This window comes from Sus scrofa, chromosome 16 (genome assembly GCF_000003025.6).
Source record: "Sus scrofa isolate TJ Tabasco breed Duroc chromosome 16, Sscrofa11.1, whole genome shotgun sequence".
NCBI classification, from domain to species: Eukaryota; Metazoa; Chordata; class Mammalia; order Artiodactyla; family Suidae; genus Sus; species Sus scrofa.
The window spans coordinates 43,592,245-43,613,492 of NC_010458.4; the positions used below are offsets into that span (position 1 = coordinate 43,592,245).

Below are 21,248 nucleotides of genomic sequence, written 5' to 3' on the forward strand. Positions count from 1 at the left end.
AAGACTTAGTAGGTTTGTTTATATATTAAAACTGAACTTTTCTCTTCCCAAATCCATTCAGCTGCCCTAGAGTCTGGTTTTTGGACTTCTCTGTTTATTCCCAACACTTCCTAACAGGGGCAGAGCTAATCACTTACGTATTTCCCTGCTGCTAAGCATAGCCAGCTTATGACCACTTAGGATTCAAGCACATGTTGATACCTTAAGACCAGTAAGCATTTGATAAAGTAGGAAAGCAGGGTGGTTCGAATTGTTGTAATCAACAGTAAGAGGAGGAAATCAGTTCACGAAGCTGGGCCAAAAGTTTAGTTTGTTTTTAATACAAAAAGGTTTTTAAATGCAACAACTCCTCAGAAAAGGGAGACATAGCACCATTTGAACAGGAATTTTCTGATCACATTCTCTACACTCGAAAGCTACTGAAAACAAAAAAAATCAGATGGGGCTGGTTTATTGTCAGATTTGCTCCGCACCCTGGCTAAGCAAGTATGCTCTATAAAGGAAGCTGGCGGAGTGTTCTGAGTTTAGTTGAACTGGGTGGAACTTTTTTAACCTCCCATCAGGGAAGGAACCTCAAGTGAAGTCTGAGACAAAGGGACTCACTACTAGAAATACAAACCAACAAAACAAACTCCAGACATGTTTTTCAGATTTAAGTGGTTTCCATGCAGTATAAGCACCAGTAAACAATAAGCCCATCTTGGTGTTTTGTACCCTTTTGGTTCATTATTCCAAGGATCATGTAGTACAAAATTTCTACTTTCAGTTCTCATGCCAAAGACAGTGAACCATCTCTCTCCTCCTTTAGGATGTCGCATGTACTTCAGTTTGAGGATAAAAGCAGAAAAGTGAAAGACGCAAGCATGCAAGACTCAGACACATTTGAAATCTATGATCCTCGGAATCCAGTGAATAAAAGAAGAAGGGAAGAAAGCAAAAAGCTGATGAGAGAGAAAAAAGAAAGAAGATAAAATGGAGTAATGATAATCAGAACTAGCTGGAAATGTGCCTGCAATAAATGGCCTTATAACAGCCATTTTTCCCAAAAGCATCACTTAAGGGTGTGAAAAGAACTCTTCTTGAACCTGTTGTCTGGTTTTGAAAAACAATTATCTTGTTATGTAAATTATGGAATGACATACACAAATGCTTTTGGTCACTGGTACGTGTTTTTTTTTTCTAATTAACCTTTTATATTGCTAAATCTGAAATAAAATCACTTTACTTTCAGTTTGCTTTTACTTTTTATCCTAAAATATTTGAAGGCTTCATTTTCAAGATTCTTTATAAGAAGTTCTTACAGAAAGAGTATTTTAGTGAAATCTCCTTGGCATTCTATTACCACAGTGCTAACTTTGAAATACAATTGTAAATTAAAGATTGATGTTTTGTTTTGCATATAAATATTTAAAAGTAGCTACATCAGTAAGACTCAATAGCCTTAAATCTTACGGAACATTCACACCTGCATCGATGCCAATGCCTGGGTTTAACTGATGCAGTCCACACACTGACACGCTAAGTAACATCAGCCGAGCACATGCAAAGGTCCCCTCCCAGCAATGGAACTCATTAAGAATTTAGCCTTTTATGAGAATCAGTCATGCTGGTTATTTACTATATATTGTCTGTGCTACTTAATCAGGTTTTTTTTTTATATAATCTAAATGCCAAAATTATACCACAGCTTAACTTTCAGTTACCTAGTAAAACCTCACCAGCCATGATTTTTCAGATAACGTCTCATCAGCTCTTCTGGGATGGAATCCAATAGGCTTTCTTTATAGCACTTGCTCTCCAATACTACACTACAGTGGCAGCAGCATCACTTAGGGACATGCTAGAAATATAAATTCTTGCCATCCCACTCAGCACCATTGCCCTCCATCCAGACTACTGAATGTGAAACTTTGATCACAGAGGGCTTGATAAAGAGATTCCTGGCGATTAGGTCTTTGGAGACTGGCAATAGCTAGTGAAGTTAATGATGTTCGTATACAATGATCCAGTATGTCTAATCCTACGTCTGCTCCCTAAGAAAATTCTCATATGTTGCTCAAGGAGACCTATACTAAATATACATTGAAGCAGCAACCAAAGAGTGGATAAGTAAGTTATTGTATATCCATGCTATGGAACACTTTGTAAGTGGTGAAGATAAACAACCAGAGCTATGTGTATTTGTTTATCTTAAAAATTATGTGAAGAAAAGGATACCTCCTATATAAAATTTAAAACATGCCACTCAGCATTATATATTGCCTAAGGATATACACATGCATTGTTTCCAGGTATAAAAACATATAGGAGTTCCCATCGTGGCTCTGAGGTAATGAACCCGACTAGTATCCATGAGGACGTGGGTTCGATTCCTGGCCTCACTCAGTGGGTTAAGGATCTGTGTTGCCATGAGCTGTGGTGTAGGTCACATATGTGGCTCAGATCTGGTGCTGCTGTGGCTGTGGTGTAGGCCAGCAGCTACAGTTCTAATTCAACCCCTAGCCTTGGCATTTCCATATGCCACAGCTGTGGCCCTAAAAAAAAAAAGACAAAAAAACATATAAAAATAGTGGTTACATCTGAGGAAGCAGAAGGAATACATAGGGTTCCACTTATGTTTGCAATGTTTTATTTCTTAAGATAGATGTTGGGTAGTCAATCCTCATGTATATTATTCTATGTACATTTTGGTATGCCTGATTATTTCATAATTTATTCTTTATGGTCATACCTAGAACCCCAGGTGAGAAGACAGAAGGACCCCCCCCTTCTCTTTTTTGTTCATAAGTAGGAGAAAGTTTCAAAAAGGAAGAGAGAAATGATAAAGCTCTTCTGGGAAATAGATGCACAGCCACCAAAAGATAAGCCAGTGTTTGGAAATATGCCCTGTCTTTCCCTGACCAATGTGATATCATCACATTACAGATCATCACAAAGCAAAACTCACAAAGTCTTAGTTGGTTATTTATGAAAAGTATTACCACTGGGTCTGTCTGAATTGAAGTACCCCATAGGTTTCTCTACCATTCCTCCAAGAATGTGACCACCCTAACCAGCATGGTATTATGCCAAGAAAAGAGGGAACCGCAGGCTTCCAGGACACAAGCAGAAAAATAATATTGGTAGGTTTAAGAAAATAACTGAATGACAAAATTAAAACAGGTTGGCTGACTGTTTATCCTTCTTTAATTACAACGAGCAGAAAGATCTGAAATTCTACAGAGATGAGAATCTTATCGGAATTTCACCATGATAATAAAACCCATTTTAAATTTAACTGAATAGGAGCAATAACAATTTTTTAAAAAACATAGTTAAAGTATCTGTTACATATGGTATTAAATGTGCTTGTAGTAAAGTCTTTGAAAATGTTAGAGGAATGTGTTTGGCCATGTGAATTACAAAAAAAAAATCAGGGCAAAGACAAAAAGAGAGGAAACACGTAAGAAAATTCACTTTCATAAAGTTCATTCTGATTTTGTATTTGGGGGGTTATTTTTCTCTATGTGTTTGCCTTGGCAATCTTATCCTGAAACAGTGAAGTCTGTTAGACTTCTAGTTCATGGTCTCTGGCAATGCTGGGCATTCTGGAGAGCAAAGAGAAAACATCTTCTGAAAATGTCACTTTCTCATTTTCCGACAAGCCATTTTTTCACTTTGGTTGAAGCTGTCAGAAAGGTGAAAGTTAAAACTAACCCTAGACCTCTCCTTTCTCAATAGATAATTGAAGAAATGCAGATCTCACTAGAATTTTTAATGGTATAATATCAAAACACACGTTATCACATGCCCTCAGCTCTCTGTATGCTCTGAGGCCATGCAGTCGTACAGCTGCTGCATCTAAAAATGGGGACACCATAGAACAAGGTCATTAAAAAAGTGTGAGGAGATGAGTGGTTTGCTGCTGTTGTTTTTAGAACAAGTTCAATAAGCTATGGTGTCCTTATCACACTGTCACTACCAAGTCTCTTGATAGGATCTGACGTGTGAGGTACATAAACCTTTTCTGTTGTATCACTGTGGCCTGAATGGAAAAGGTTAGATAAATGCAGAATATTGCCCCAACAAGCTGTTTAATCTTGGCGATAACAAGAAAGAAAATGGATGTGTGAAGTGAGTTACCATTGAGGGTTGTATCAGTATAAGCAATTTGTATGTATGGGGTGTAGAGAAGTTAAGAGGGGTTACATTCTTTAACAGCCATTCACAAAAAAAAAGAAAGAAAGAAAGAAAGAAAAGAAAAGAAAGGAAAGAGGGAAAGAAAGAAAGTCTGGTTTCTCTATGGCTTTGAATCTTTTTCCAATAACTCTATGCAATTTATCAGATGATAGCACTTCTGCTTACTTGAAACCAGGAGGTTTTCCTCTCCCACGTATATTTTATCTTTCTTCTTTCAGCTTTTAATGAAAAATGAAAAAGGAGTCATATTTTAGAGATATCCTTTCTAATAAGCATTTGATGAAATTTTAATTCCTAGAGAAATGATAAAACACCACATCTTAGTAAGATAGATATTAGAAGTCCCCTGCTTATAGAAAGAATACTCATTTATTCCCCAAAATCTTCTTTGACAGACCACATGTGAACATCTTTGTCACAGGTGCTACGGGCTCTGCTAATCCCTGTGTAGAGTTATTTTCAGTGGTGCACTACTAAACTGGCTCCCTTAAAAAAGAAAAAAAAGGAAAGCAAGAAAAGCCCTGATTTGCAGCATTTGCCAATTTCTGTAGCGTAAATACTCTCACCATGGCTGATTTTAAGCCACCAAAGTTAGCTCCAGGATACAACTGGTTATTTTTCCCATTCTGTTTCATTGCTAGCTAAAAGTTTACATAGTAACTCTTATACTGGTACTAAAGAACTCACAAAGGTGTTTAAACTTTTTCCAAGATCACAATCTTCAATAGTATTTCTATTTTAGGTGATAACTTCACATTTTGGTGAACTTCTAGGTTGTAGCAACATCTATATACCCCATGCTTTTTATGACTAGTTTGTATCTTTAGATTCTCTGTTAATGACGTTTTCCAAAGTCACTTGGCTCACACTTATTTTTCCCTCTGCTCATGTTCTTGCCTCAATTTAGTCCAAATCTCATGGCGGGGGGGCGGGGGGAGGAGAGACAGAAGGGGAAGAAAGGAAAGAAATATAATTGTATTTCTTTGAATTATTCCTTATAAGTGAAAATGTACAAATTCATCATTTAATTTTTTGGAAGGTATTTTGAATTAGGGATGGAGAATCCTACCTGGAGGGAAGACTGGCTTCTAAATGAAATGCAGACAGGAATCCAGTCTCTCTCTTCCACATCTGCTGGGGATTATTCCTTTAAGGTTAGATCATGCTATTAATTCATGTTACTTGATCAGCAAAATCATCTTCAGGAGGCTTTATTCACAACACAGTCAAACAGAAGGTGTTAGTCTTTAAGAAAACTGGTGTTTTCTCATTCTCATGATGCCAAAAATTAAAAAATTTTAATCAAAAATTATAATGACTGCTATACTCCCAGCACTTTTTAATAACCAGAATAATTTTGAGAGCAGAAAACTCAAGTGACTTTCCCATTTATTTTCTAATTAGTTGAAGTTTTATTATTCAAATGCTTTAATGACCACAGGTTTGAAATAAAGGGCATCATGCATAGAAAATAAATGCCTAGCATATATTCTATGGCTAGTTCTCAACAGTTATGAATAAACTTAAAATTTGTGAGTTATGTTTTTGTGTGATGTGCATAAATTGTTCTTTAAGTATTTTGAGGAAATATTTTATTTAGGGTAAGAGAAATGTAATCACTTTATCTCTGTTCTCAAGTTTAACTCTATTATTGGTATAAATGAAAAGACTAATTATGAATGGGTACTGTGACCTCCTGTTGTGGCTCAGCAGTAACAAACCCGACTAGAATCCATAAGGATGTGGGTTTGATCCCTGGTCTTGCTCAGTGGGTTAAGGATCTGGCATTGCCATGAGCTGTGGTGTAGATCACAGATGCAGCTTAGATGCCAAGCTGCTGGTGGCTGTGTTGTAGGCTGCCAGCCTACAACTCAACCCATAGTCTTCAATTCAACCCATAGTCTGGGAACTTCCATATGCCACAGGTGCAGCCCTAAAAAGCCACAAAAAAAAAAAAAAAAAAAAAAAAAGAATGGCTACTATCTCCAAGCAGCCAAAAAATTCAAAAAGTGATTTTTTTAATTAATTTAGAAAAGTTACACATTGCTATTATGTGAAACCCAGGACCCAGGTCCATTTCAGAGTGAAGCTTACTAATGTCCATCATGGGGATTTCATGTCCCATCAAACCTGACATGTCCGAAATTGAAATCATTTACACTTCCTAGCCCTGCCTCCAACAGACCTGCTTCATCTACAGATTTTGCAATCTTCACCACTGACAATGCCATCTTTCCAGTTGCTTAAGCCAAATAGTTTGGATTCCCGTCTTTATCTCACACCCCATATTCAGTGTGTTATGATAATCTGTTGGCTCCACCTTCAAAAAATACCCAGAATTTCACCATTATTTACCACTTTCCACTACTACCACCCTGGTAGTCAAAGGGACCATCAACTTCCACGTGGGCTGCTATAAAATCACAATAACTAGACCCCCTGCTTTCACCTGTGCAACCCCAAATTTATTAACAACATAGCAGCCAAGTGAAACCTTTTAAAACATACATCACATTTTATACTTCTCTGCTCAAAACTCTCCAATGAACAGATCATGGTCATGGAGGACAGACTTGTGTTTGCCAGGAGGGATGGGGAGAGAGGGATGGATGAGGAGTTTGGAGTAGCTGGATGAAGACTGTTACATTTAGAACAGATGGGTGATGGGTCCTGCTACAGCACAGGGACCTGTGTCCAGTCTTCTCGGTTAGAACATGACGAAAAATTAAAAAAAAAAAAAAAAAAAAAAGAACGTGTGTGTGTATGGGTGGCTGGGTCACTTTGCTGTACAGCAGAAACTGAAGGAACACTAAATCATCTACGCTTTAATTTTAAAAAATTTAAAAAAAAAAAAACCTTCAGGAAGTTCCTGTTGTGGCTCAGCAGTAATGAACCCGACTAGTACCCATGATGATGCAGGTTTGATCCCTGGCCTCGCTCAGTGGGTCAAGGATCCAGTGTTGCCCTGAGCTGTGGTGTAGGTCACAGACGCAGCTCTGATCTGGTGTGGCTGGCATATGCCGGCACAGCTGTACCTCCAATTTGACCCCTAGCCTGGAAAATTTCATGTGCTGCGGGTACAGCCTAAAAAGCAAAAACAAAAAACAAACAAGAACAACAACAAAAAAAACCCTTCAATGGCTCCCTATTTCATTCACAACAAAAGCCCACATCCCTACAATGGCCTAGAAGGCTCTGGATAATCACCACACCCTCCTCGCTATCTCTGACCTTCTCCCTACTACATGCCCCATTGCTCTCTGCACCTGCCACACCATCAAAGGAGCTAGGTGCAGTCCATCTCAGGTGCTCCGCACTGGCCGGTTCCTTGACCTGGAACATTCATTCCCCACATGATCAAACATCCAACTCCTGCAGCTTCTTCAAGTCTGTTCAAAAGGCAATTTCTCAATAAGCCCTACATAAACCACTCTACTTTAAAAGTGCAAACCATCCCCACCCTAGTTACACTCAATGGCACTGTAAACTAAGCACCTCGCCTTATGAATTTATTTAACTCTTACAAACAACCCTATGAAGTAGGTATAGACTCTTGGTATCCTTTTACAGATAAGGAAACCGAGCCTTAGAAATGTTAATTACTCATTTATAGTTTACCATCCTTCTCCCACCATCAAAAATCCTCCATGAGGACAAGGATTTTTGTCAGTTTTGTTTACTATTGATCCTGTGACTAGTAGCCTAGCAAAGAGTAGACACTTAGTAAATATTTGCTGAATGAATTCATAAAGCACCATGTCCCTCCCCCCCCAAGAAAGGATCCAATATAGGGTTACTCCATATTTTATCACTTAATATTACCATCATTTCATAAAGTTAGGACACTGTTACACTAAAAATGAAGGAAGGATATAACCTCAGTTCAGAAACAACTCTAATGTGAACAAATTTAACTTTCTACTACACAGTATCTTTTTCTCATTCTAACTTAAGACACTTTGTCACAGGTAAGCATGGATCCAAAGACCATTTTGAGGAAATCTCTGGTCTATAGGAAAACATACTTATACCTATGGCTTCCTTGAGGATCTGCTTTTTATAGAAAGCAATATTCTAACTCCTAAGAAAGAACCAAGGGCCAATATGTACTATGGCTATAAGGCTTCAGACCTGCAACCAATTTAACAGGAAAATGGTATAACCGCTTAACAACTGTCTTCTCCTCTCTCACATCAGAAGAGTAACAGCCCCCTTACCTACCTAGCTGTCACGGTTGAAAGAAAGAATAAACAAGAACGCCAAGCTTTTACAAAGCCTATAATGATACAACTAACATTTAATGGACACTTACTTTATGTCAGACACTCTTCTAAGCCCTTTATCCGTATTAACTCTCTTAATCCTTATAAACATCTCTATGAGGTAGGCTCTATTATTATCTCCACTTTACAAATGAGGAGAAGGCTTGAGGCTTAGCAAAGTTAAATAATTTGTCCAGGTCACACAGGAAGCAGAGCAGCTGGAATTTAAAAGAAGACTGAATCCAGAGTTTCGGCTGATCACCAGACAAACATGCTTCTCACTATACAAACCATATTGTTTTACAAAACCACATATGTACTTACAGAGATTATAATCCAGTAGGTAGAGGAGGAAGATAATACCCCAAAACAAAAACACTGATTTCAGTTGTAAAAAAAAAAAAAAAAATATATATATATATATATATATATATATATATATATATAAACTGAGTGCTAGAATGTCCCAAGATTGTGGTTTTGTGACATTAATCTAGAACTGCTTTTAGTGGAGGGAATTCTGACCATAATTTGGAAGGAAGCGAGAACGTGGCATTGAGGAGACAGGTCATGTTCCAGGTGGAGGGAACGTTATGCAGACAAGCCATTAAGACAAATGTAGGAGACAGTGATGTGTCTCACCTAATGCCAAAACATCTGGTCAATTCAGCTAAAAAACACCTCCATCAACATAGTGGATTTCTTCAGTCAATCCAGATGTTTGGCGTCTTGTAGACAAAACATCCAGATGATTAACTGAAGATTTGACAGAGTTGACTGAATTAACCAGATGTTGTAGCAGTGTATAGACATAGTGTCAGGACATTTGCTTGGCTGGAGTGGAGTCCAGCTGTAAAGGAGATATGGTCCAGGCAATGAGAGGGGGCTTTGGAGCACAGGACCTGTAGCTTGGATTTGATGCAACTGGGAGCTGCTGGAGGAGGAGTGTGATGGAAATGATACTTAAGGAAGAGGATTCTAACAACTATGTGAAGAAAAAAAATTGGTGAGAGGAAGACTTGTAGACAGGAAAGAGGATGTTAGGAGAGTGCAGGTGTGTGTGAGGTAATTAGAGCCTGGACCAGAATCAGGCTTGGGGAAGCAACAGGAAGGAGTGGATCTGAAAAACATTACAGAAAAAGAACAGGAAGTCATGATGGGTTATACGAGGGAGTGAAACTGCACTTCACCCCAAGGCTGGAAGCCTCCAAGCTTGGGAAAGCAGCTGCCGTCAGCCACACCACAGTAGTAAACCAAGACGGAATCCCCGAGAGACCTCTCCCCTCAACCTCCATCCAGAGCCCAGAGCCCACAGCCAGGCCCACAGGTGGAGGGAACTCAGAGACCACAAATCAACTCTCATGTAAGGTTCCTATTCACTTTGGAGCCACCAAAACTTATTTCTGTTGAGATCCAGTTCCATCAGAGGGTTGAGAATGTTAGATTCAGGTTGTCAGGGAGACACAACTTCAGTGAAAAAAATCTAAGACAATTATTTTAATGACATTTGCTTTTATACAGCATGTAATATAAACTAAGATGTATACAAGTATGAATAAATTACATGAGATTAAGAGAAATTATATAGTACCTCTATTACCTAGATTAGCATTATAAAAGCCTGTTAACAGGCAAAATTAATGGCTGAATTCAAGAATTTATATTTTTTGAAAATCCTTAATTTATGAAACCTTGGAATGTTTGACTCTTGGTTTGAATATTTTGCAGATTTTTTAAAAAATTCCAAACATCTTATTTGACAAGAATCAAGGTTACATTTATAAATAGTCACAAATTCCAATTTACTAGGATTCAGACTATGATAGTTATATGATAGCGTGCTCCCGCTTATTAAAAAAAATATTCTAAATATGCATGCAGTTCATGGTTTTGCAAATTTGCAGTTTCAAATATTTTCAGCCCCAGGCTTATCAGCCCACACAACCAGCAGTGTGCCCTTTACAAACACACCCAGGTTTCTTCAACTGATGCCTTATTCATTTCAACAAGGAAAGAACATTCAAAAGAAGTTACTCTTTGTTCATGGTTTGGAAGAAAACTGAGAATCTATTTTTCTATTTCTCTCTCTCTCTCCCTTCCTCCTCCCTCTACCAGAGAAACAACACAGAATGTGAGACCATAAATGTATTAATGTGTTTCCAAATCACCCTGGAGGAGGTGGAAGGGTCAGGAAACTTGCTAAAATCAGTTTCCCAGGCCTCAGAAATGACAAGTCCGTTGATCTGGGGAGGAAGCCCAAGAATCTGTTGGGGTATTTTGTTTGATTTTTAACAAGCTCCCCCAATGAATTCTGATGCCTGTTTTCTGTAAATCAGACTTACATGCTAAAAGCATGCCTAAAGCAGAAAGCTGGAGAATGAAAAGAACTTACTCGACATGCAAACATAAAATGGTAAAAATAAATAAATAAATAAATAAAGACCTAAAAATTTCTTACACATCCCTTAATTATTCCTTTATGTAATAAGCTCCTAAATTCACTGTGTTCTGTGATATGTAGAATTTTTCATAGAAGCGGCATAAAGTCAAGTACACCTATGCAGTCAACCTAGAAGCCCAGAAGACAAGAAGAGCTCACCTGTTTTCAATTCACTGCACTGCCCACTATGGCTCTTCTCGAACACAATGTTTACATGAAGGAAAAAACGTAATTAATGATCTCAGTAAGTCTTTGTAGTGCTTCAAGGCTAAGTGAGTTATTTATCAGATAGAAAAAAAAAATAGTTGGGTTCACCGAAACAATGGGTGATTTATCCAAGTGGGTTTGACTATAACCTTCCCACAGACATCTTTTTGTAAGAAATACTTCAAAGTTAGTAGATAGCAAACTAGTTTTTCAAAAAGTTAATCAGTGAAATGTCCCCCATCATAACATCAAGATTAGAGTTTGTTCTCTACATATAATCAGGTACCCCTTTTTTGGCAATACTAACTCCACTACAAAAAAGAATAGTGGATTGGGGCGGGGGGGGTGGAATACTAGGGCTTCATTTGCCTTAAACTCGACTCATTCTCCTAAATCTTTTTCCAATGATATAATATAGAATAAATTGGAAGAATTTTATTAGAGACCCTTTATTACCTAAGGTGTCAATTAAAAGTCAGATTTACTTTTATTGTGCTTTGAATGATGCCTTTGAAACAATCAAGGGTTTCACATGCAAGCCAAGTGGTTTTGACTTGAGAAGTAATTTTTTCCCATTTATCCATTCTCCTGCCTCTTTCAAATCTTATCTAGCAACCACAGGAAATGGCCTCATTCCCTAGTGGGGGAGGGGTTTAAGGCAAAATAGGATTGCAAAAGAAAACGCTTAGAAATTTTAAAAACATATAAAGTCCTTCTATGTTAAAAAAGAGAGAAAGATTGATTTCCACTGAGTACCCCCCACACATAAAAATACTAGACTTCAATGCCACCATCTTTTTTTAATTACAGTTGATTTACAATGCTCTGTCATTCTCTGCTATAAAGCAAAGTAACCCAGTTATACATATATTTATACATTCTTGGTTGGTTGTTTTTTTTTTTTTACATTATCCACATCATGTTCCATCACAAGTGGTCAGATATCGTTCCTTGAGCTATACAACAGAATCTTACTGCTTATCCACTCCAAATGCAACAGGTTGCATATACTAAACCCAAATTCCCAGTCTATCCCACTCCCTCCCCCCCCCTTGGCAACCACAAATCTGTTCCCCAAGTCCATGAGTTTGTTTCTTTTATGTAGATAGGTTCATGTCTGCCATATATTAAGTTCCAGATATAAGTGATATTATATGGTATTTGTCATTCTTCTTCTGACTTACTTCACTTAGTATGAGAGTCTCTGGTTCCATCCATGTTGCTGCAATTGGCATTATTTTGTTCTTTTTATGGCTTAGTAGTATTCCACTGTGTATATGTACCACATCTTCTTAAGCCAGTCATCTGTCATTGGACATTTAGGTTGTTTCCATGTCTTGGCTGTTGTGAATAGTGCTGCAATGAACATGTATTCCTCCATTTTAACCACAGTATTGATAAGGGTAAGAAATAAACAGATTCTCTTTAGAATATTTCATGGATTCTACTGCTTTAATATCTTCTATGACATGGAATGCACTTTTTTCTTCAGGGTCATTGCTAGCCCATTCAATGCATTTGTGTGAATTTGAAAAAGGCACCCATTCCCCAAGACATTTAACTTGCACATATCAGAAAATTGTGATAACACTAATTTTCTTCCAATAAGACACACCACATCTGCAGGAAAAATCACCATAGCAAAAATCAAACCTAAGTTGCTTATGATGAGCATGTCCTCTAAGATATGGTGCCCTTGTTCAATGCTCAGCAATACAACCGTGTAGAACAGCCCTTCCTCTCTCCCCCTTCACTGTCAGCCATCTCCATTTGTAAGCCCAGCCCGAATGCTCCTTAGAGTCCTAAAAGTGATCTCTCAAAGATCACTCATGATATTCTTCCTACCAAACTTAAATCTACTGCTCCCAGCAAAGCCCACTGGGGTCCCCAGAAAAAAATAGGATGGACTCCAGGTTATAAGATCTAACTTCTTCTTTAGTATTTAGTCTCGTTTCACTTGCCTATAGTGGGTCATGTGCAGAGGCCTTGCACCTAACACATAAGATTAGAGTTCCCAGTGCAAAACCACTGGGCCAACACCCCAACTTGGCAGGCCACGTGGAAACTCTCAACGCCTCAACTGAAGATGGTGGCAGCGGCCAGCCATGGCCAGAGATGTGTACCCTAAACAGCAACACTCACTTCACAGGAACTCAGCCCCCTCTGATGAGAGCCCTATAAAGCAGCCCCGCCCACAGTGTGTCACGGGAGAGAGTGTGCTGGAGAACACTACCTCCCACTTCACTAGCTTATGATCCAAGAAGAAAGCTTCCCTTGCTTCTGAACTGAACTCAGCCTCATTCTATCAGCCTGGGAGACATCTGGCTAGAGAACACATGCCCGGGCCCAGCTGGACAAGGTCAGTAACACTACCTTCTTGGAATTATCTCTTCCCACTCTTAATCCTGACTCTCTTTCTCCCTTTCCTACCAGCAGTTCTGTTGATCTTTTCTGTGGACTCTGTTCTTAGACTCTTGCTCTGAGGAATCTGGTCAACACTCCCTGAGATAAAATGGGCTTTGGAGCCAAGGCCTTTAACATGTGTAGGCTAAAAGTATTGTCTGTTCTGTATGACTGAGCCACCTCACTGTTTCCCACAGCAAATCCTCCAGTCAAAGACTTGTCTTTCTGTAAAACTTGGGGCACAGGCTAGTAGATTTAGTTACAAGACAGTAAACTGTGACTTGTGCCATATGATGTTCCATCGGAAGTGCAGAGGCCCATGGCTTGTTCAGGAAATAGATCAGAGTCTACTATAACTAAAGAGACGTCTGAACATCACTTTCCAGGACCAGAGCCCCCTGCCTCTGGCCCCCAGCCATCTGCATCACTTTGAGAAAGATGGCTCTTCACAAGGCCTACAATTCAGTGGCCTCCTGCTCCCAGCAAGATGTGAAACAGACACTTTCCCAGGCCTATGAACTGTAAGAGTGGCAGAAGTGTCTCTTTGCAGGCTAGGGATAGTCCCAGGTTTAAGAATGAGGTCTTCATGACCTACTGAGCTAGGGGAAGATCATTTCTCTGGATGACATTCTGATATGGTCCATAATCTGCCTCTGGCTCCTGGGCAAACCCTCTCTGTAGGTATAATGTGAAAATGTGTATACTTTACCCCACCTCTCTCTTTCATTTCTTTAAATATCCAAGACACTCAATATTTCCCGAAGTTTATTAGTTAGTAAGGGGCTTTTTTTTTTTTTTTTTTCCTGACAATCCCATCAAGTGCTGACCTAAAAATGGTAGAGCATCTTCAAGAACCAAGGTTTTTTTCTTCCCCCCTGTCATCCAACATGATGGGGCAAAGTTTGAGATTTTCATAGTGTTTAAAATATAAGGCTAAAAAATAACTTTGGTGATCACTGGCCTGGCTTGAGTCTGGTTAAACCTAAGGAAACTGCTTCCAAGATAGGACTTAGATGCTTCAGAATTTGTTGGAACATGGTCAACAGAAAAATAAAACTTCAAATCCTGGTTTACTTGCCTGAAGGACTTCCATGTGGTAGACTCCATACAGGAAACAATTCCATCTTCCAGAGTGAATATTCACTTGTTTTCTTTTCCAGCCAGGAGTTTGGAAGAAGCCAGCAGGCAACGTAGTGATTTGGTAATGTCCTTCCCACTGCCAAGATGGATTAATGCTGGGAGACCTTACAACTGGTGAGTAATCAGTGGTGTTTGCAGACCCTCCAAGATCCCCAAGGTGTGATTATTTTCATACGTGGATTTCTGTCATCGTCCTCCAAAGGGTGCTTTGTCATTTCCTTTACTCTTCCCTCACTGGACTCTCAAGCCCATGTTACAAGGACAACACTGTTTCCAAGTCATTGCCAACTTCCTTCTTAAACAAAGTTAGTGAGCACTTCAGAGACACTGCTAAAATGTGAGGGTTAAATTAGCAAAATTATACCAGCTTCATTTTAAATGATTCTGGAAAGGTACAGATAGTTCCACAAAATCATTCTCCAGTTTCACTGATTTGGTTTATTATGCCCCTACCTAATACTCAAGTGGATTTGAATGTCATGGACCTAGGGAAATCTCAGAGTATGAATAATGGCATTAAAACAACAATCCCAAATATGTAATATATGCGTTTTCAAAATAATTGCTCTTTATACCTTTCAGCATCGACTCTCATCCATTCTCTAAACTTCTCTCACCAGCAGTACCTCAGCTCTTCAACTTGTCTTAAGCTCCTGTGTAGGATTAAAGAGGCCTCTGAAATGGGAAATCTGACATCAAAAGAGCTCATACGTAGGAATCCAAGAGGCTTAAGTTCAAGTTCAGTCTCTGCCACCGACTAGCTGGGAATCATTAAATGATTCATCTAAATTCTCTGAGCTTTGGTTTCCTCATCTGTAGTTTACTTCAGAAGATTGTCGTGAGGGATTAAATTGGCTAATACTTGTAAAGGGTTTCACATGATGCTCAATAAATGCTAACCACAATCGCATTTGTTTTAGTAATGATTATTACAAACATTACCACCCTTAGTCAAAGCATAACTAGTTTGGAACCCCTGTCTAACAAAGTTCCTCGTAAGCTTTTACTTACGGCCTCTCCATGCTGGCCCATCTGGGAACCAGGAGGGTAGATGCTCTGCAGAGCTATGCAACCACCTTGGATTCTCCTGTACTATACCCCCTCCACTGGTGGTTCTTAGACCTGAGCCCCTGGGCTTAAGGACCTCCAAACCTCTGCCTCCTAGTCACTCAAGAAGAACGTATTTCTTTCCTCTTCCCAGATCCCTTCAGCTTTGAGTCCCAAGATTTTTTTGGGTTTTGTTTTCACTTTTTACAGCCTTACCTGCAGCATATGGAAGTTCATGGGCTAGGAGGTGAATTGGAGCTGCAGCTGCCAGCCCACAGCTATGCCCACAACAACGCCAGATCCAAGCCACGACTGCAACCTGTGCCGCAGAGACCACTGAGCAATGCCAGCGACCAAACAGGCATCCTCAGAATCACTATGTCAGGTTCATAACCCGCTGAACCACAATGGGGACTCCTGAGCCCCAAGTTTTAAGGTCATCCCCAAGAGTAAGGCTTTAATTTTGGGAAGCTGGACCAAATGTATCTGAGAAGCTCATCATTTCTGATCACCAACTCCACCCTCAGACACACAGTGTTGCCTAAGCTAAGTGCTGCCTCTGATTCACAGTAGCCCAGGCCATAAACCAGCAGGCCCTGCTTTGTCTGATGTCAGAATTACCCAAGAGCTTTGAAAAACACAGATGTCTGCCCCATTCCCAACCCTGGAAATCTCTAATTTTAACTTTCTTGGTGACTCTGACGATAACCCCAGGTTGAGAAACTCCGATTTTAGCAGCCGCCAAACATCCCTATCTTTCCCGAGCTACATAAACCTGCTGCTGTTGCTTCTAAACCCTGTTGGTTGCTGACTCTGGTTACCATGAGCTCCAAACAGGTCAAAGAACTCAAGCTGCTGATTATAACTTGGGAACCCTCCTCCACATCTCCAGCCCTTTGGGCCCAAAGACAGAAAAGGCATCATATTTGAGCCAAAAAAATATAATCGAGAGCACCAGGGCTGTAGAATCAGTAGCAGCTAATGTGGAACAGTGGATCTAAGTTCAAAAGATTTAAAGGCCTGAGACTCCAGCAGTGATCAAAAGCAGATAAACACCCTTCTCCCTGCCAAGGCAATCTAAAGTGATGCAGCACTGACTCTACTGAGGTTCATAAAGCAACCCTAGTGAGACCTTTGTTTTCTAAGAGAAAGGAAAAAAAAAAGAAAAGAAGGAAAATTGATTGTGGCAAGTCTTGCTGTGATGAAAACAACTCAGCAGGGCAACTTGTGTTTGTGGGTATTTTGGAAGGGAATGAGTACTGCTCACCTGGACCCCAATTCTAGCTCTATCTCCATTCATCTCCAGGTTCTGACTACTTGCCTACATCCAGCCCACAGGAACACAGGCCTCTGTGGTTCCCTGTTTAATATTTGCCTGACAAAATAGTTAACAAGCAAAGGATGGGGGAGCTGGGGCACTGAGCTGCAGGGACTCCAGCAGGAGCTCCTTCAAGATTGACCACAAGGCCAAGTTACTGTAAGAATCTTCTGTAAGAGGAAATTCTGTGAAGGCAAGGTGGAGACATTCCTCAATCCTTCTGCTCCTGGGCACTCTTCCCAGCATCTCCTTCTTAGCAGAGCTCAGTAGTTTCCCACTTAAAATGCTTCAGGTCCTTTGCTAAACCAGCCTAAAAAGAGTGTGTCACCTTATCCAGAATTCTTTTTAGAAGATTTTACAAAGCCATTCATAAGGGCAACATGTTTCAGTGTCAGGTTACTGACATCTCAGACCCCACCCCTACCCCCGACCCCCAGAGTCCTTGGATCACTTTTTCACCTCCAGGGCACAGACAGCTTTTAGCAAGACCCACGTGAGGACCTTCTCCAAGGAAAACTGATCCAAGGTTCATTATCCCTCAGAGGGCCTCTCCAGGGATCAGCAATCCTGTTTCACAATGCTGCTAGGCGCCCATTTCTGTTTTTCCTGCTGTAGCTGCATGCAAGGGTCTGTGGAGAACGTCAGCCTACACCCTGGCCCTGGCTCCCAGAGCCCTGCCGTCCTCCAGCAATGGGCTGACAAAGCGTGCTAACAATGGTTTGAAATCGTTAAAATAATTTAAAAAAAATAAAATCATGAATGTGTAACTATAATACAGATCTCATTAAAACAGACGGCAATAAAACCGTATACTTTACAAATAAGAACAGCTTCTCTGTCCAAGTGTCTTCCAATTACAGTCCAGGATCTAATTCACCCTTTTGGGCTCTGATACTACGACCAGCTCTCAGCCAAATAATTGTCTCACCACCGTGGTGATAGTCAAGAATGGTCGCAGTACAGAGTGAACCCGGGCTGGTGCGAGCAGCCAGGCGGCAGCAAGCAGGTGGCCAGCCAGCGGGGGGGGGGGGGCTGTGACTGCTGCGCATGCGCCCCTGTGCAGTGCACCCCGCGGGAGGTTGGCTAACGGAGGGCGGGGAGACTGGACTGCCCAGACCGTGGGCCCCACGTAGGTGACTGACGTCACCGTGGGTCTGGGGCACCCTCTCTTCTCACCGCAACCCAAGTTCTTTTCGGGGATTAGTCCTGACTTCGTGATTAATTGGCATTTTCTGGTTTTCCTAGGGTGACGTCATCGCTGCTCAGAGATAAAACAGACTTCTCTTGGAAAGCTCCTGCCAGGGCAGGCTCCTATGTCCTGGAAGCTGTCCCGGACCCCGTCCCGCAGGCTCCAGAGCACCCGGTGCCCCGCCACCGAGCCCCTGCTGTTTATTGCTTTGGCTCACTGGTTAAATGCGAAAGTTCAAGATTTTCTTTCCCTTTTTTCATAATTATAAAAGTAGGACTTTTTTTTTTTTTTTTTTTTTTTTCAGTGGCCACACCTGCTGCCTGTGGAAGTTCCCAGGCTAGGGGTCAAATGAGAGCTGCAGCTGCTGGCCTAAACCACAGCCACACCAACGTGGGACCCAAACCGCGTCTGTGACCTACACCACAGCTCACAGCAAGGCCCCATCCTTAACCCACTGAACAAGGCCGAGTATCAAACCCTCGTCCTCATGGACAGGAGTTGGGTTCATTACCTCTGAGCCACAACAGGAACTCCCCGATATCCTCATTTCAAAAGGCAGAAAATTATAAAGAGAAAATTAATCAACCAGAGCCACACCCTGAAGGCTTAGTCTCTGTTAATGTTAATTTTGATGCATTTCTTTCTAGTCTTTTCTTCTCTTTATTTGCGACAGATTTTCAAGCATTGCTCAGTGGCAGTCATGTCGAAAATAATTTTGTATACTACCTTTTTAACTTAATATTGTAGCAGAAATGAGTTTTCAGCAACCATTTCTGTAAAGTTCCGAAAGACTCTTAGTGGATGTACTATCAGATACTTGAATATTATTTCTATTGACGGACACCTAGAATGTTTCCAGTTTCCACTGGTATATAGGTGGAAGGTACATCATCCCTGCACCCATTGCCATGTTGGCTTGGGATACTATTTGGTGGAGCCCGCAAAGGCAAACTAAGAACTTCGCCCAGTATAAGTTAAAGGGGGATGGAAACTTGAAAAATTCTGCCTTTTCCATATTGCTGATGGTGGAGAACCAGGCTTGGAGCTGACTGCAAAGTGAGTTGTGGTGGCTGTGAAGTGGAGATCACAGGCCTTGCAGTGGAAGCTGGTGGCAGAAAAGGATGCACCTTACCCTCAGAGAATGTGCCTCCCATACTGCCTTACTGAGAAAGAGAGGCCAAGACGAAGGGAGTGATCTGGCATCTAAGGGAAAAACTCTCCTGAAGATAAGTGGCTGATCATTTTCAGAACATTGTTGTCAAACATTCTTAATTTTAATTCTGTTGATCACAAGTTCCAACTTACTATTTGGGGAAATTCTGTGTCTTTCTCTTACTGAAAAAAAAAAATCAGAGAAATAACAGAAGAACTAGGCCTAAGTGAAGGAAGAGTGACACAATTGCATGTTCTGCCTTGCTCTGATCAGTCCCTCTGGGAAGTCTCTGTCCCACTTTATGAGAGACTGGTGTCATGTTTTTTAAGATTCCAGATAGCAAGGATATGCAGAGCCCATGAGCCATCCAGAACTTCTCTCTGAGCTCCTGCATAAGCCTACTTCTATCTCCTGTAAGTCACCTTGACTGAAAATTATAGTAGGAGAAGAGGACAGAGGGAAAAAGACTGGTGGTTAGAGAATACATTCAGTCTCCTGGCGCCTTTTTTTTTTTTTTTTTTTTTTTTTTTTTTTTTTTTTTTTTTTTAAACAGATGATCTTATGCACTCTCATTTGGTTTGTTAGTCTGGTTTAGAAAGGGCATGCCACCCTATTAGCTGTGTGAATAACAAAACACTGTAGGTCCCTGCCATGCTTGGAGTCCTAACTGTCTGTAACCCAAGGGAAAAGCAGCAACAGCCAGCTCTTGGCATCTTCCTCTTTGCTTGGTCTGGGAGGTTTTCTCGTTATGAGAGAAAGTGTGGCACAAACGCTGTCTCCTTCGGAGCCAGTTTTCTCAATGCTATCTCTGTGAGGAAAGATAGATTGACCCACTGGCAACACTCTGTCTTGATTCAAATACACACCACAGAGCAGGCAATTTGTGTAACTGGCGTACACTTTGCAAAGTAACTGATTCTTGGCCCATCTGAGAACTAGGCATGAAGCAGTGATACAACTTCAAGAGGACAGAGACAGGCCATGGCAGCTTTCTTTCCCCTCTGAACCCAGAAGGGGTGCCTGCCCCTCTCCCTGTCCACGTTTTAGAGCAGCACTCTCTACTAATTATGCAGCCATACCCTCCTTCTAATGCTCTTGCATGGTCTCTATGGTTTCCACCCAAAAGACAGGCCACCATGGTGTCTGCACAGGGTGATATTTGCTCTAAGAGGAGAGGAGATCTAGCCTTCTGAGGGCAATGCTCCAGTCCTGGATGCCTGCCAGCAACAAACCCACCAGCCCTCAGATCTCCAACTCTACTCCTTTTTTAGTACTCAGGGATTCTGGAAGCTCCCCCATTTCTGGAGGATGGTTTTCATTTGGCTATCTTTCTCTCACAAGACTGGGGAAAAGCCCAATCCTTCACAGCTAGTACTCGTCCTGTCCAGTGCGTTCAGTCTCGGTCTGGCTCTCGGCATCTCTTTCTCCAAGTCACAGCATTCTCTAGGCACTTGCTGACCCTGCTGTGTTCTGCCTGTGACAGGTCACCTGCTTTTTGAATTCTTTCCACTCTCCTCCCAGTTATTTGCGATAGCCTCTTAGAAGCTTAAAAATAACATTTATTTCCCCAGTGGTTTTGTATATTTCCATTTGGCAAACTCTATTTTGTTCCATGTGTTTCTAAGGGAACAGAAACCAAAATGGTTTATGTCCTGCTTCCTACACTGGCCTGACTGATGTTGTCAGACTGGAATTGCCCTTCAGCCCAGAGTGGGTACACCCAACCAGAAGCTGGACCTGGGTGCAGAGACTGTATAAACTACAAAGACAATGGACATTGTTTAACTGTTGGAAAAATCTACTTCACTGTACTTCCTTTAATCAAGCAGTGGATTTTTTAATAGAGAGATTCAAACCATTATGCATGGATATGATAACAACGTGAAAGTGGGATATACACTGGGATATTG

General features: G+C 40.8%; 1 protein-coding gene and 2 long non-coding RNA genes across 6 annotated transcripts in view; 2 read left to right on the top strand and 1 right to left on the bottom strand.

Moving 5' to 3' along the window:
- Positions 1–1,230, top strand: part of CWC27 (CWC27 spliceosome associated protein homolog) — a 247,180-nt gene extending 245,950 nt beyond the window's left edge. For all 3 annotated transcript variants that reach the window (XM_021076544.1, XM_021076543.1, NM_001243923.1), the window contains 1 exon segment: positions 809–1,230. In XM_021076544.1, coding sequence (XP_020932203.1) covers positions 809–971 — 163 coding nt within the window. In that variant the 3' untranslated portion in view covers positions 972–1,230.
- LOC110257245 overlaps positions 1–21,248 on the bottom strand; it is a 118,101-nt gene that overhangs the window by 37,578 nt on the left and 59,275 nt on the right. The gene's annotated exons all lie outside the window — the stretch shown is intronic.
- On the top strand, positions 12,790–15,541 carry LOC106506514. Its single transcript, XR_001301846.2, has 3 exons — positions 12,790–13,447; positions 14,652–14,745; positions 15,252–15,541. It is a non-coding gene; the product is annotated as an uncharacterized LOC106506514 (long non-coding RNA).